Below are 13,959 nucleotides of genomic sequence, written 5' to 3'. Positions count from 1 at the left end.
TCGTGACCTTGGGCAACCATTTTTTTCCTCTGACAAAGAATCTGCCAATATGACATTTCGCGGTGAATACGCGTGATACCTCGAAGTGCCCATCCATTTTGCGTTTTTGTAACCTGACAACGACCATACGAGTGGATGATCTGAATCCGACAAGCAATCGATGCACTGGCATGCTACGGCCAGGGCGAATGCAAGGAGCTATGGCTTTATCCTTCCTCGTGTGCTACCGGCTGTCACCCAAAACCCATCCTCTCCTGATCCCGGATGGGCTAGAACGCCTCTACATTCTTCCGAACTATAAAATTGCGGGGCGCTTCTTCAAAGCCCCAAACTCCAAGGCTCCATTCTATCCACCCGCAAAGCGACTCGGTGCCTTGCCTTCTGCACAGGCTGCAGCTGATTTCCTCTAGGTCTACGTTCGCTCTCCTGTACTCGTAGGGACATGTCGAACTGCACGGCGGAGGAATGGTATATCTCTGGGATCTCAGGACAGAGTTCGCAGGAGACGTTATACTGCCTTACTCGAGGGCAGTCCATTGGGTTGACCGTGAGTCTCATGTCATTCTTCAAGACCTGGAGCCAAGTTGATCTCTATTTGACCCAGATCACCACTGAAGCAGCCTTCCTTTCTGTTATTGCCGTGACCGGACTTTTCTTGCTCATCCTGGTGCGTCTCCAGTCGCTGAGCGATGACTTCGACAGTGAATTGACGCTCGTTCTCAGAGAAATATCTACTTGCAATGGAGATCCAAGTCCAGTGGCACAAAGTGGGGCTTCTTCGAGGAGCCGACCGATATTTACATGGTAAGTTGATCTCATGCTATCCTATAATTGACCGACTTGAATAACAATGTTACCAGGTGTCGCTATTCCTCTCAGATCTGCTTCAGGCCACAGGATATCTTCTGGATGTCAAGTGGATTAACGAGGGAAAGGTGTATACTGGTGGCTTCTGCACAGCTCAAGGTACGTGCCGCGAATACTACGAGGCTTCAATTTCGGCTGACGTGCTTTCACAGGTATCATCCAGCAAATGGGCGAAACAGGGGTAGCGATGGCGACTTTGGTATGTGTGCGGACTCGACCCTATACCAAGAAGTTCCTTTTCTTAGGCCTTTACCCAGGTTATATCGCTGCATACCTTCATGGGTCTTTTCTGGTCCATCGGAATCCAGGGACGAGCTGCTCGTCTTACGGCGCTCGCTATCGTAACCTGCATCTGGATATTCGTGATCTTGTTCTGTGGTCTTGGAGCAGGTCTTCACAACACGACCGGAGACTTGTACGAGGTGCGTCTGCCTGTCCTTCTCTAGAGGCTCTGGATTTACGAACAACCATCAGACTCCGACACCATACTGGTGCTGGGTGTCCGGGAAATTCATGGAGGAACGTATCGCTGGCGAATACTTCTGGATCTGGGCTGCTCTGTTCGTCTCTGTGAGTTCAGTTTCCTTGTCGTATGCTTAATATCCCTTACGCTCGAACTATTCCAGATCATTGTCTACGTCCCACTATACTTCTGGAGCCAGGGTCGGCTCTCGGTAGACCCAGCACAGTGGTGGAAATTCCGCGTTCGCAAGCCGACTAATCCTCAAGAGCAGCAGGCTCGAAGAAGCCAAGCACTTGCTATGCTTGCGTGAGTCCAGTACACGGCAACGTCTGTACCATTATAACTTACCCAGTCTCGTAGTTATCCTATCAGTTACTCTATCCTCGTGCTCCCTCTCACGATCGGGCGGTATATCGGGTTCGGTTTGGAGAGTGAAGGGAAATCAGTCCCCTCAGTGGTCACTTTTATCGTCATGTCAGTCTTTTTTTCTCCTCTCTTTCTACTCGTCCAGACTCCCTGACGCACATGTCGATGAATTCTGGTATCCTACAGATCCCTTTTCTGCCTTTCAGGCGCCGTCAATGTCGTCCTCATCGTCGTCACACGTCCAGGGCTTCTGTTATTCCGTATACGCAGGACTCCTAAGGATGACGAGCATGAGATGTCGGGCCCACACTCCTCCGTGCGCCGTGTACATCAAGGGGTCTCCATCGATAATAGTGCTCCTGCGGCAGTGCCAGGACTAGGTGCTTTAAATGATGATAATGGTTGGGATTTGCCTCTGGACAGGCGTAGCGTTGCTTCCTCTTACTTGGCGTCTGACAGCAAGGCAGAATTAAGAACGTAATTATATACTACGAACGATACCTGGAAACATACTATTATTAACTTTTGGAGGGTACGATATATACGATAGAGAACTTAAGGGTCTTCTTTCGGTTGGATTTTGCTATGATTAACATTGCTTTACGTTGTATGTTGACACCATTAATGGATAATTCTGCTGGATTCATTCTGTCGCGAGATTCATGTGGCGCAAATGTGGCGCGATGTTTGGTATCACGAGCGCTTGAGCCTGCGGCAAAGTCCGAGCGACGAGCAAGCGCGACACGCGCCGACTCGCTCAGACTTGCTCTCGCCCACCGTCGCGCTTGCTCGACGTTATTTTCTTTTCTTATTCACCGCAACATCCTCGTTTCTTGCTTCTTATATTCTCAAAGGCGTATCTGGCTGTGATTTCTAGAAGTATCATCTTCAATCATGAGTGCAGGTGAGCCTCGCCACGCCTTGTTTGACCGATTGTCTTACTCATCCTTACTCTTCTCAGAAGGAACTCCTCTTGCTGAACAACCGACCTACGAGGATCCGTTTTACGGTCAAGACGAGGATGAAGATGAGTCTGAGGAGATCAGTCAAGAGGATTGTTGGACTGTCATCTCCAGCTTTTTCGACGAAAAGGGCCTCGTTCGACAGCAGCTGGACTCCTTCGACGAGTTCGTTCAGAACACCATGCAGGAACTCATAGAAGAAAACGCAGACCTCATTCTCGACCAAGCCGACCAGCATACCGGCCACGACAACGACGTAACTCGTCGCTATGAGCTACACTTCAACCAGGTCTACCTCTCACGAGCCACAGTCACGGAAGCCGATGGATCCGTCGTACCTGTATTTCCCCAGGAAGCGCGTCTTCGAAACCTCACATATTCCTCCCCTCTATACGTCGAAGTCGCTCGTAGGTTCTCTGTTGGTCGAGAGGATCCGGATGGTCAAGCTGGGGAGATTAACTGGGAAGTCGAAGTCGACGAAATATCGACTAAGGAATTTCAAAAGGTTTGGATTGGCAAGGTGCGTCCCTCTAGTCTTTGCGTATTATTACTATTCTGACAGTCTGTTAGCTGCCTCTCATGCTTCGATCCCAATTCTGCATTCTCTCCGAGCTTGGTGAAAACGAGCTGTACGACTTGAACGAATGTCCCTACGATTCCGGAGGGTACTTCATCATCAACGGGTCTGAGAAGGTTCTCATTGCTCAAGAACGCATGGCTACGAACCACGTCTACGTCTTCGCTAAAGCTCAACCATCCCCTATCAACTTCTTGGCTGAAATTCGGTCAGCTGTAGAGAAGGGTGGAAAGACCATCAGTCAGTTCCAAGTAAAAATGTACCACCGTAATCAAGACAAGACCGTGAGTGTTCTTGACTCCTTCACCGTATAAATTTTGTTTTGCTCATAAGGTATAATAGTCTGGAAACGTCATCAAAGCTACCATCCCCTACATCAAAGTCGACATTCCAATTTGGGTCGTCTTCCGAGCTTTGGGCGTCATCTCAGACCGCGACATCTTGGAACACATTTGCTACGACATGGAGGACGCTCAGATGCTCGAGATGTTGAAGCCTTGTATAGACGACGGCTTCGTGATCCAGGATCGCGAGGTTCGTATGTTCTTTGTATATTCTATCTGCAGAATTGACATCCGGACTAGATTGCGCTTGACTTCATTGGAAACCGAGGAACGACAACTGGATTGTCTCGTGAACGCCGTCTACGATATGCACAAGAGATCCTACAGAAGGAGATGCTTCCACACATATCAATGTCCGAGGGTTCAGAGTCGAAGAAAGCGTACTTCTTCGGCTATATGATCCATCGACTCCTGCTTGCAGCCATGGAACGGAGAGAATTGGACGACCGTGATCATTTCGGGAAGAAGCGTCTGGATCTTGCTGGACCTCTACTCGCAAATTTGTTCCGTATGCTCTTCAGGAAGTTGACCAGGGATGTGTACCGCTATCTCCAGAAGGTATGCTTCCTTTTTCCTTGGATTCATATGCTTTCCATGCTCAAGTGGTGTGATAGTGTGTCGAGACACACAAAGACTTTAATCTGAATCTTGCCGTCAAACACAACACGATCACCAACGGTCTCAAATACTCCCTCGCCACCGGTAATTGGGGTGACCAGAAGAAGTCGATGGCCTCGAAGGCTGGTGTTTCTCAGGTACTTAATCGTTACACGTACGCTTCCACCTTGTCCCATCTTCGTCGGTGCAACACTCCTCTCGGACGTGAAGGCAAGATCGCCAAACCTCGTCAGCTCCACAACACACATTGGGGTATGGTTTGCCCCGCCGAGACTCCGGAAGGCCAGGCTTGCGGTCTTGTCAAGAATCTTTCGCTCATGGCTACGATCTCCGTCGGTTCGCTCTCCCTTCCCGTCATCGACTTCTTGGAAGAGTGGGGTTTGGAGTCCCTGGAAGAAAACGCTCATTCAGCAACCCCGACGACGAAGGTCTTCGTGAACGGTGTCTGGATGGGCGTTCACAGAGATCCAGCGAATCTTATCAAAACGATCAAGAAGCTGCGTAGAAAAGACGATATCCATCCCGAAGTTTCCATCGTTCGTGATATCCGCGAGAGGGAGTTGCGCTTGTACACCGATGCCGGGCGAGTGTGTCGACCGCTGTTCGTCGTGGAAGACCAGCAGCTCGCCGTTACGAAGAAGCACATCAACATGCTCACCCGCGGTACCGATGACAACGGCGAGGAGTTCAAGTGGAATAACCTCATTAAGTCTGGTGTTGTGGAGTACTTGGATGCGGAAGAAGAGGAGACGGTGATGATTTGCATGACACCTGAAGATCTGGAGAATTCGCGGCTACAGTCAAGTGGTATCAATCCTCACGCGGAAGACAGTGACTTCGACCCGGCTGCACGGTTGAAGGCCTCTTCTGGCCTCAACACTCATACCTGGACGCATTGCGAGATTCATCCTAGCATGATATTGGGTATTTGCGCTAGTATCATTCCTTTCCCCGATCACAATCAGGTATGTATCAGTATCTGACCGTATCGCATGTTCGACACAAGCTGATCTATTTCGTTATCCAGTCGCCACGTAACACCTACCAGTCTGCCATGGGTAAACAGGCCATGGGTATCTATCTGACCAACTTCCTCGTTCGCATGGACACCATGGCGAACATCCTCTACTATCCCCAAAAGCCACTAGCTACTACCCGCTCGATGGAGTACCTGAAGTTCCGAGAGCTACCCGCCGGCCAAAACGCCATCGTTGCCATCCTTTGTTACAGTGGTTATAACCAGGAAGATTCCGTCATTATGAACCAGAGCTCAATCGACCGCGGTCTCTTCCGGAGTATCTACTACAGGAGCTATATGGATCTGGAGAAGAAGAGCGGTATCCAGCAGTTGGAGGAGTTCGAGAAACCTACACGCGACACGACGCTTCGCATGAAGCACGGAACGTACGACAAGCTCGAGGACGACGGTCTGATCGCCCCCGGTACCGGAGTGAACGGAGAGGACATTATCATCGGTAAGACTGCACCCATTCCTCCAGACAGCGAGGAGCTCGGCCAGCGAACCAGGATACACACCCGCCGCGACGTCTCTACGCCACTCAAGAGCACGGAGAGCGGTATCGTCGACCAAGTGCTCATCACCACCAATCACGAAGGCCAGAAGTTCGTCAAGGTCCGGGTACGTGCCACTCGTATACCTCAGATCGGTGACAAGTTCGCATCTCGACACGGTCAAAAGGGTACGATCGGTATCACGTATCGTCAGGAGGACATGCCGTTCACTGCCGAGGGCATCACACCCGACATCGTCATCAACCCCCATGCCATTCCATCTCGTATGACTATCGGTCACTTGGTCGAATGTTTGCTCTCTAAGGTCGCCACCCTCATCGGAAACGAAGGTGACGCCACACCCTTCACCGACCTCACTGTCGAATCCGTGTCGCAGTTCTTGCGCGCTCAAGGCTACCAGTCTCGTGGCCTTGAAGTCATGTACCACGGCCATACGGGACGCAAGCTCCAGGCGCAGGTTTACCTCGGCCCAACATACTATCAGCGCCTGAAACATATGGTGGACGACAAGATCCACTCGCGTGCTAGGGGTCCAGTGCAGATTCTGACGAGGCAGCCGGTCGAAGGTCGGAGTCGTGATGGGGGTCTGCGGTTCGGAGAGATGGAGCGTGATTGCATGATTTCGCATGGTGTTGCTGGCTTCTTGAAGGAACGTCTTTTCGATGCCAGTGACGCGTACCGTCTGCATGTCTGTGATATGTGCGTATTTTCCATCCTGGACCGTCCTTTCCATCGTACTAACTTCGAACCTTGCAGTTGCGGTCTGACCGCTATTGCGAACTTGGTTTGTGGCTTCAGCGTTGGCCCTTATAATACTCATGCTAACCACCTTTACTCCCCAAAAATAGAAAAAGCAGAGTTTCGAGGTAAGCTGTCCAGTTTTCTTCTTCCTTTGAACATGAGGCTGATTATACCCCCATAGTGTCGTGCCTGCAAGAACAAGACTGCTTGTTCACAGATTCACATTCCATACGCCGCGAAACTACTGTTCCAGGTTCGTCGCCACTGAAGACTGTCGACGGGTACAATATTGACTTCTATATCTTGCAGGAATTGCAAAGTATGAACATCGCCGCTCGCCTCTACACCACCTCGACAGGCCGGATACGCGACACATAATGTTGATGGCCTCGCTTTCGTTCGCTTTCACTTGGGATGTTCTCGCCAACACTCACCGTCGCTGTTCTTGTTGTATTTTACTCGCTATAATTAACAACCCATTTTTTCACCGAGAACATTATGCGCAAACGTACTCTGTACTATAGCGTCCGATAGCGAGAATAATAATCAAGAGCGGAAAAATAATAAACATCACAGCTTGCAGTTGACAGCAGAACCTCTTCTCACTCATCCCTATCCTTCAGACCCATCAATCCTTCCCGTTCATCCGCCCTCCCATCATCGTCATGCTCACGATGTGGCGCCGGCACGCGCCTCGCAGACCTCTGCTTTGCAGGATCATCTTCCTCGTCACTCAGATCCTGCGCATCCTCGTCACCAATCTCGAATACGACTGCGTCTTCGTTGACGGAGCTGGCTCCGCCGCGATGACCGCCGACGAGGGTGGCGTCGTCGTCGTCGTCGTTCTGGTGACGTCTGGACGATCGGAGTTCGAGAGCTTCGGGGTCGTAGTCTTGGGCGTCTTCTTCGTCTTGTGCGAGTTCCTCGGACATCATCAATGTGGATATCAGAAAGGGAAGAGTAAGTATACAAGCATGCGGGTGAATCCGAGAAAACGACTTATCTTCTGTTGTGTTCCGACGGTCGCCAGAGGTAAGCAATAGAGGTGAAGGCTACTAGGTAGAGAAGGGCGAGCCAGCCGTCGAGAACTAGGAAGAGAATGAGCATGATGCATATGTGACGAACGTCAGGGAGAAACTTACGCCACCAGCGGACTTTCCAAGTCTTGGCCGCGTAGTCTGCAACCTATGTTAGTCTTGACAATACCACAGTATGGGTGTCATTGTGGCGTCACCTTCAGCAAGACGACCGGAGAACGATAATGACGAGACGACAAAGAATATGGCGATGACGACAACAACGAATAGAAGGATGTAGTGCAGTCGTTGAAACATGCCGAGCTTGTAGCGTTGCTTCCTTGCTTTGAGCTGGGCGATGGTGGCTGTGGCGTCGATAGTTTAGTCAATGTCGCAAGGGCTAGAGGCTAGAGCACTGACCATTGAGCGAGTACAGGATCCACATCAGGAATCCACTCAGAGTGAAAGCTAAAGGAATGACGAAGAGGAGTAATACGAGGGCTGAGGTCGACTCGAATTCGAGTTCCACGATGCCCACTGCGTAAAGGACTAGAGGAGGGAGCATTAATATGGACTTGCAAGTTCGGCGTGGGTAACCTGGTGACACGAACCTCCGAAAATGAAATGAGCGCCAGCAAGTAGTTGACATTTGCGCATCGTGCTCCCAAGACTGTCGCGAACGACGCTGAGTCCAAGAGATACGACAAGCAACATAAAGAACGAGAGTGAGTTTCTGCCGGCGTCGAGAATGGCGACCACAAAGAGGAAGACAGTCGAAACGGTATTCTTTCCGTGCGCGTTGAGGTAGCGGTAATAAGCTGTGATGGATTATTAGACTTCCATGCAGGGACGAGAGTAGAAGTTGGATGCAGACCTAGGTTGGCGAGCATTTCGATGATCAGGAAGCCAACGAGTCCAGAGAGATAATACTGATGGTATGATCAGGGGGTGGCGTTGGATGGTAATGTCAAAATGGCTCACTTGAAGTGGAAGTAATTCTGACAGGTGCTTGTAGCAAAGCCACCCCCACGCACCGCCCAGCACCGCGTAGACGATGAACATCACCAGGTAGAACTACATCGGTTGACACGTGTGAGCGCTAGAAAACACCGTACGAACTTTGTGCACGTACTGTCACTTTAGGGTACTCCGTAGCGGCCAGCTGGCCGTCGAATGTGTTGTGGAAATGAACGAGACCTTGATAAGTTGGATGGACTTCTGAAGAGTTGGATTGACGCTCTACGAGTTCTCCAGGTTCTCGCGATTGTAAGACAGTGACAGGGACGACCGCTAGTGTTTTCTGCTTTAGTGAAATAGCGCCTAGAATTGGTAATGCAACAATGACAACACACCAACACAGTAGTATCCAGTCTTTCTGACGAGATACTGTATAGGCTCCTGGTACGTTAGAATGCTTGTAGGGCTTGGGTTGATTGTGTCCCTTTTGCTCGGTGCCACGAGAGACCGACGCCACGCCACATCACCTTCGCCTTCTGGGACTACAGGATTGCCTTCCGGATTATCCCAAAGACTACCAGAGGACTCTGAGGAGGTGGTAGTGTCCTCGCTCACGTCGGTTTCCAAAGAGGTATCAGAGGAGCCGCCAGCGGTGGGAAACGCAACGCGAGCAGACCAGAAGCTGGTGTCATTGATTGAGGTGGATTCAGGAAGGTCAAGGATGAAGCGACCAAGTTGAGACTGGGAGCAGAACCCTCCTCGAACAGCGTCAGAGGTGCAAACATATGTTTTCTGCTAAGCAAGAGCACTTGAGAATTCAATGCTGCGGATGGGAAGGTGGTTTGTGCTCACAGGCAAGTAGTCGTCCTCCTCCGAGGTTATCTTGCCCAGGTATGGTGCGTCTGCCCACTCGTAAATGACCATGGCCAATTGTCCCTGTGATGAGCTGTCGAAACTGACTTGTGCAAGGTTAGGTACCCCTGTAGATCATCTCCAGACGGATGCTTACCATTGATATAGGTTTGCGCATTACTCCACATTCCTGAACATATTTGCCTCGAATAATCTCTGTCGACGATGGGCACTTCATATCCGGCCGCTGTCGCCGCAGCGACGAAGAGAGTTGAGAGCAGCGTCAGGCTACGAAGAACCATGGCTGCTGAGCAGTTGTAAGGAGTGTAAAGAGTTGTGTGTGGCAGTCAGCCACGACGCGTCTCGAAGAGGCCTGCGCTGCCGAGGCCGCAACGGCTGCGACCGTCCATAACTTGCTCTCGCCCTCCATCCACCGCTCACAGACATGCTTGGCGACGACGAAGACGTATTCGATAGTGTCACCTGGGAATCTCCTGCCACTCCGGCCCCAGCATACGACGTTGGCGTTGGCGCACCATCCGGACCAGGCTTCAGGCAAAGCACAGCGGAGAGCGAAGATGGCCGTGGCCCACACGATCCCAAGTGGGAGGGCTATCTCATCACTTCCGTGAAGGATCCAGTCAAGGAACTTGCTGAGACTAAGGATGCCTACGTTTCCTATCTCGTCACTGCAAAGGTGTGTACCGGTTATCATCAAAAAACTCTGCAACTGACCCTCGAAGTCTTCCCAGACAAACCTACCCATCTTCTCCACTCCGAATCCATCATCCCGCAGACGGTTCCAGGACTTCGTGTTTCTGAGGAACAACCTTGCGAAAGACTTCCCTGCATGTGTAGTACCACCTCTACCTGATAAACATCGACTAGGTCTGCTTCCACGCCATTCAGCCCCTGTGTGATAATGGCTCATGCTCCAACATCAGAGTATCTCACCGGCGATAGGTTCAGCCCAGAGTTTATGGAAAGGAGACGTCAAGAGTGCGACATGTCTTATTCTTATATCATCGAGCTATCCTCATATTTGTTTTGAAGTCTACACCGCTTCCTTCTACGGCTCGCACGACACCCAACATTGCAGCGGAGTACCCTCGTTCGTGCATTCTTCGAATCAACAGAATGGGTATGTTCTTCTCCACAATTCCCCGCGCTTGCATAAACCCACTCTATGATAGCATGTTATCATGCACCAACACCTTGCCCACCCACCAGGTCCTGATGCCTCCCAAGGTGTCATGGACAATCTATCCGACACTCTCCTCAATGCCTTCGCACGGGTACGCAAGCCCGACGAACGCTTCCTTTCCATGCGGGAGCATGTGGACAAATTCGAAGAGAGCCTTAACACTTCGGAAAGGTTATGGACACGGGTCCGGGGCAGGACAACAGGTGAGCATATACTCCACACTGTCACATTGATAGGTGTGGCTGAGGCTGAGCAACGGGTGGCCTCGATGTTTTCGGTGAAGATTTGACGGCGGACTACCATGATATGGCTGTCGCAGTACAAGGCCTTGGATTCCTGGAGTCTGGTATCACGGATCAATTGAACCACTTCTCGAATACGCTGCTTGAGTTCTCTGCATTGCTACGCCACACGGTCCGCATACTCTCTCTTTCTGTTGTTACCGCTGTTGACTTTTGAGACATCTGCAGACACATAACACCATGGACCCTTTTCTCATCCACTTGCACTCCCTTCTCAGTTATTCTCACGCCCATAGAGCGGTGCTTAAGTTGCGGGATCAGAAGCAGCTTGACCTTGAGGAGCTTTCAGAATACCTTTCTGGAGTAACAGCTGAGAGAGACAGACTGTCGGCTGTTATCAGTGGCCATGCTGGCAGCACAGGTCTAGGGTTAGGCGCTTATCTTCGAGACAAGGTGGAGTCCATCCGAGGCGCAGATGATGACCGAAGTCGGGTGGAGAAGATGAGAAAGTTGGATGTGAAGATCAAGGAGGTTTGTATATTTTCTCCATAATTAGTATATGACACTGACGATCTCGCTTCGATAGCTTGAAGATGCCGTGACGACGGCGCACGAAACCTCGGATGCTTTCAGCGACGAAACGTTACGCGAGCAAGCTATATTCCAACACGCCAAGGAGGCTGAGATGAAGGAGATGCTGACCAACCTTGCGGATGGGCAGATTGAGCTCTACAAGACCGTGAGTTGCTTGTTTCTGTCAAATAAATTGATTCTAAATGTGGTCAATTACCAGGCCATGGAAGAGTGGGACCGCATCATCCCTATACTCCAACGAATCCGTGTAGACGTTTGAATGTTGCATGCACCATAACTCTATTTCTTACTGTGGACTATATCCCATGGCGTCACTTGTTGTTCAGTGTAGCTTTGTTTTTATTCATGCGTCGCGATCCTGATATTAATACCTTTGCATACATCGAAGTAATACCTATTGGACCTGCTCTTGTTTCCCTCCCTGACCATTACGGGCGTTTAAAGTCCGACATCAGAGGTTTATTTCGTTCGCGATTGTTTTGAACTATGGAATCACTCAGTACTTAATTCCATCGACAGCCTTCAATCCCTCAAGTAACTATCGATGCAAAGCTTCTCCAGTCTTTGGGCCTACTTCTCGACATCGACTCCTTCAGCATTAGATCCCGCTACATCTTTCTCTCCGTCATCCGGCGCGAACGATACCCTCCTTCTTTTGTCTCCCGTCTGCGGTTCTTTGTCCTTCGTTTCTTCCACCAACACTCGCTCCGCGTCCTTCCCTGTCCCTGCTGATTGTATCGGCCCCTCTACGCTTTGCTCTACTGAGACCGGTATTTTACCCTTTCCCTTGCCTTTGTCTTGCACTGGTGGATCCAGTGACTGCGGGGGAAGTGGCGGTGGCCCCATGCTGCCAGTGGTTGTGCTCGTGAGAGGCTTGACACCAGGCTGTGGAGGCGAATCCTTGAGTAATTCGAACTTCTCTTCAGACTCTTGTACTCCCATTGCAATCTGTCATTTTCTTCTTTCAGCTAAGGTTGTACACACGGCAGGCGAGGAGGAGAAGATGACACTTGCGTTGATGATCCCTGTCTCGATGGCTCGGAGGAGGTGCAGTTCTGATTTGTCTGAGACAGAGGAGGTCGTGTGTTCGGGTATGGCTGGTGTCCATGGCGGTGGGCCTTCCTGTCATTCCAAGTCGTATGAATCAAACTCCGTGCGTGCCATCGGTGATTCGAACACGAGTAAACTGATACATACATCCTCTGTCGGGTCTGAGGGTGCTTTCCCCTCTGGAGATTCGATCACAATGGTGAACGAGTTGTCCTCTGCCGAAATGGCCCAATTATCAACGATATGGAAAGAATAATAAAACGCGAAGAAATAAAGGGCTTACTTTCCGATGGCAGTCGCTCAAGTTGAGATTCAACCATGTTGAGCTTGAGCAGGAAGGATCGGAAGAGTTGCGTTAAGGGCGTGTATGCTGTGGCATTCTCGACACTGTGTCAACCCAATCGTTGCGTGAGATTCGACCCAACAAATGCATAAAATACAAGAAAGGGGAAATATGGACCTCAAGTTTCGCTGAGACTCTTCCACTTCGATCATATGCTGTACGGCGAAGATGAACCGTTCCAAAGGGACATCCTCCTTGTTCTTGATGACGATGATCACCTTCTCCACATTATTCTATCAGATCGCCAGATAAATGATAAATTCAATGGGACAGAACCGTGGATTGTACTGACCTGAAGGAGCTCGTTGAAGACACCCTTAATGGCTCCCGAAATGTATTCGTTCAACCCAGGGTGGCGAGATTGGTAAACAGGTGTGTCGTATTTCTTCCTACGCACGAAGAGCTCGGCAGGGTATACCTCCCGTATATACAGAATAGAGTGTATGGAAACTTCAACTACAGATTCTACGCGTGAGCCGGAGATATAGCTAAAGAGTTGAAAGGTATGAAAGCTCACTGAGCTCGCAGATGCCGGCCACGACCTCTGTTCCGATGAAACATGTTCAGTATTAGTCAGTGTGAGGATTATTGGGCAAGTGAGTTACGATTATAAGTCAAGGGGTCTTCTGCAGACATGTCGCAGAGCTCGAGGCTATGAAGGCATGCGGGCAGCGATTGCCGCTGGTGGTGGTGGCTGAACAAGAACAACGGCGGTGAGTGTCGCAGATTGAACTTAGGCGAGCGAGGAAGGTCAGCTTTCCGACTCTCCACTCTCCACTCCTCTCCACTCTCCACGCAGACTCACCTGGGCGGTCTAGGCTGTTGAGTCAGATCTGAGCCGTCAGTGAGACTGCCACGGAAGCCGGTCTCGGACGCGGACCGTTCACATGGCGCCTTCGATCGTCCGAGTCTCACCTTTCCTACTTAGCCACTTCTCCGTACCTACTACCCGTACCGTGCACGCTCGTTTATTTCTCCTTGTGACTACCCAGCGATACCATGTTACTCCATACTTTATTATTGGCCGCGCAACCTCATGACGAACTGCGACCTATTTCTCTTGCACAAGTCATCTCATTCCTCTCAGTCTGTACGCGTCTCAGACGGCACATTGACATCTTGCAACCTGCCGGCGACTCTTTCAACACGATACCCGATGTTCTTCCCCCATCTATTGTTGATTTTCTTGTCAATTATCTCGGTTCAACTCAGGCTGCAGTGAACCGATTG

The 13,959-nt window shown here is 50.5% G+C and overlaps 6 protein-coding genes across 6 annotated transcripts; 3 read left to right on the top strand and 3 right to left on the bottom strand.

Annotated features, from left to right (window-relative positions):
• Nucleotides 1-367: 367 nt before the first annotated feature.
• On the top strand, nt 368-2,314 carry STEHIDRAFT_70930 (uncharacterized protein). The gene is made up of 10 exons (XM_007298087.1): nt 368-547; nt 605-667; nt 724-804; nt 861-966; nt 1,020-1,066; nt 1,125-1,289; nt 1,342-1,437; nt 1,494-1,636; nt 1,691-1,804; nt 1,883-2,314. Exons 1-10 carry the CDS (start codon nt 443-445, stop codon nt 2,175-2,177), a joined length of 1,215 nt encoding a protein of 404 aa, XP_007298149.1. The 5' UTR covers nt 368-442; the 3' UTR covers nt 2,178-2,314.
• Nucleotides 2,315-2,476: 162 nt separating this feature from the next.
• Nucleotides 2,477-6,963, top strand: STEHIDRAFT_89162 (DNA-dependent RNA polymerase II second largest subunit). Its single transcript, XM_007298209.1, has 11 exons — nt 2,477-2,600; nt 2,658-3,178; nt 3,229-3,519; nt 3,578-3,769; nt 3,820-4,137; nt 4,194-5,162; nt 5,225-6,429; nt 6,487-6,514; nt 6,579-6,596; nt 6,653-6,724; nt 6,781-6,963. Exons 1-11 carry the CDS (start codon nt 2,591-2,593, stop codon nt 6,847-6,849), a joined length of 3,693 nt encoding a protein of 1,230 aa, XP_007298271.1. The 5' UTR covers nt 2,477-2,590; the 3' UTR covers nt 6,850-6,963.
• Nucleotides 6,964-7,073: 110 nt separating this feature from the next.
• STEHIDRAFT_46940 (uncharacterized protein) lies at nt 7,074-7,403 on the bottom strand (the record flags this gene model as incomplete). Its single annotated transcript, XM_007297966.1, has 1 exon — nt 7,074-7,403. One exon carries the CDS (start codon nt 7,401-7,403, stop codon nt 7,074-7,076), a length of 330 nt encoding a protein of 109 aa, XP_007298028.1.
• Nucleotides 7,404-7,470: 67 nt separating this feature from the next.
• Nucleotides 7,471-9,598, bottom strand: STEHIDRAFT_46983 (uncharacterized protein; the record flags this gene model as incomplete). Its single annotated transcript, XM_007297968.1, has 11 exons — nt 7,471-7,559; nt 7,614-7,649; nt 7,706-7,852; nt 7,908-8,036; nt 8,099-8,305; nt 8,362-8,416; nt 8,469-8,561; nt 8,620-8,777; nt 8,840-9,236; nt 9,297-9,403; nt 9,454-9,598. 11 exons carry the CDS (start codon nt 9,596-9,598, stop codon nt 7,471-7,473), a joined length of 1,563 nt encoding a protein of 520 aa, XP_007298030.1.
• A 114-nt stretch (nt 9,599-9,712) lies between these two features.
• STEHIDRAFT_70921 (lipid binding protein) lies at nt 9,713-11,753 on the top strand. Its single transcript, XM_007298086.1, has 9 exons — nt 9,713-9,993; nt 10,049-10,184; nt 10,241-10,295; nt 10,350-10,437; nt 10,490-10,703; nt 10,784-10,914; nt 10,971-11,273; nt 11,329-11,481; nt 11,536-11,753. The coding sequence occupies exons 1-9, from the start codon at nt 9,742-9,744 to the stop codon at nt 11,593-11,595; spliced, it is 1,392 nt and encodes a 463-aa protein (XP_007298148.1). The 5' UTR covers nt 9,713-9,741; the 3' UTR covers nt 11,596-11,753.
• A 153-nt stretch (nt 11,754-11,906) lies between these two features.
• Nucleotides 11,907-13,290, bottom strand: STEHIDRAFT_106839 (DNA-binding protein; the record flags this gene model as incomplete). Its single annotated transcript, XM_007298698.1, has 7 exons — nt 11,907-12,284; nt 12,321-12,458; nt 12,534-12,601; nt 12,670-12,773; nt 12,847-12,962; nt 13,022-13,217; nt 13,247-13,290. 7 exons carry the CDS (start codon nt 13,288-13,290, stop codon nt 11,907-11,909), a joined length of 1,044 nt encoding a protein of 347 aa, XP_007298760.1.
• Nucleotides 13,291-13,959: the final 669 nt, after the last annotated feature.

This window comes from Stereum hirsutum (genome assembly GCF_000264905.1).
Source record: "Stereum hirsutum FP-91666 SS1 unplaced genomic scaffold STEHIscaffold_1, whole genome shotgun sequence".
In the NCBI taxonomy this organism is placed as follows: domain Eukaryota; kingdom Fungi; phylum Basidiomycota; class Agaricomycetes; order Russulales; family Stereaceae; genus Stereum; species Stereum hirsutum.
This window is presented reverse-complemented; position numbering and strand designations above follow the sequence as displayed.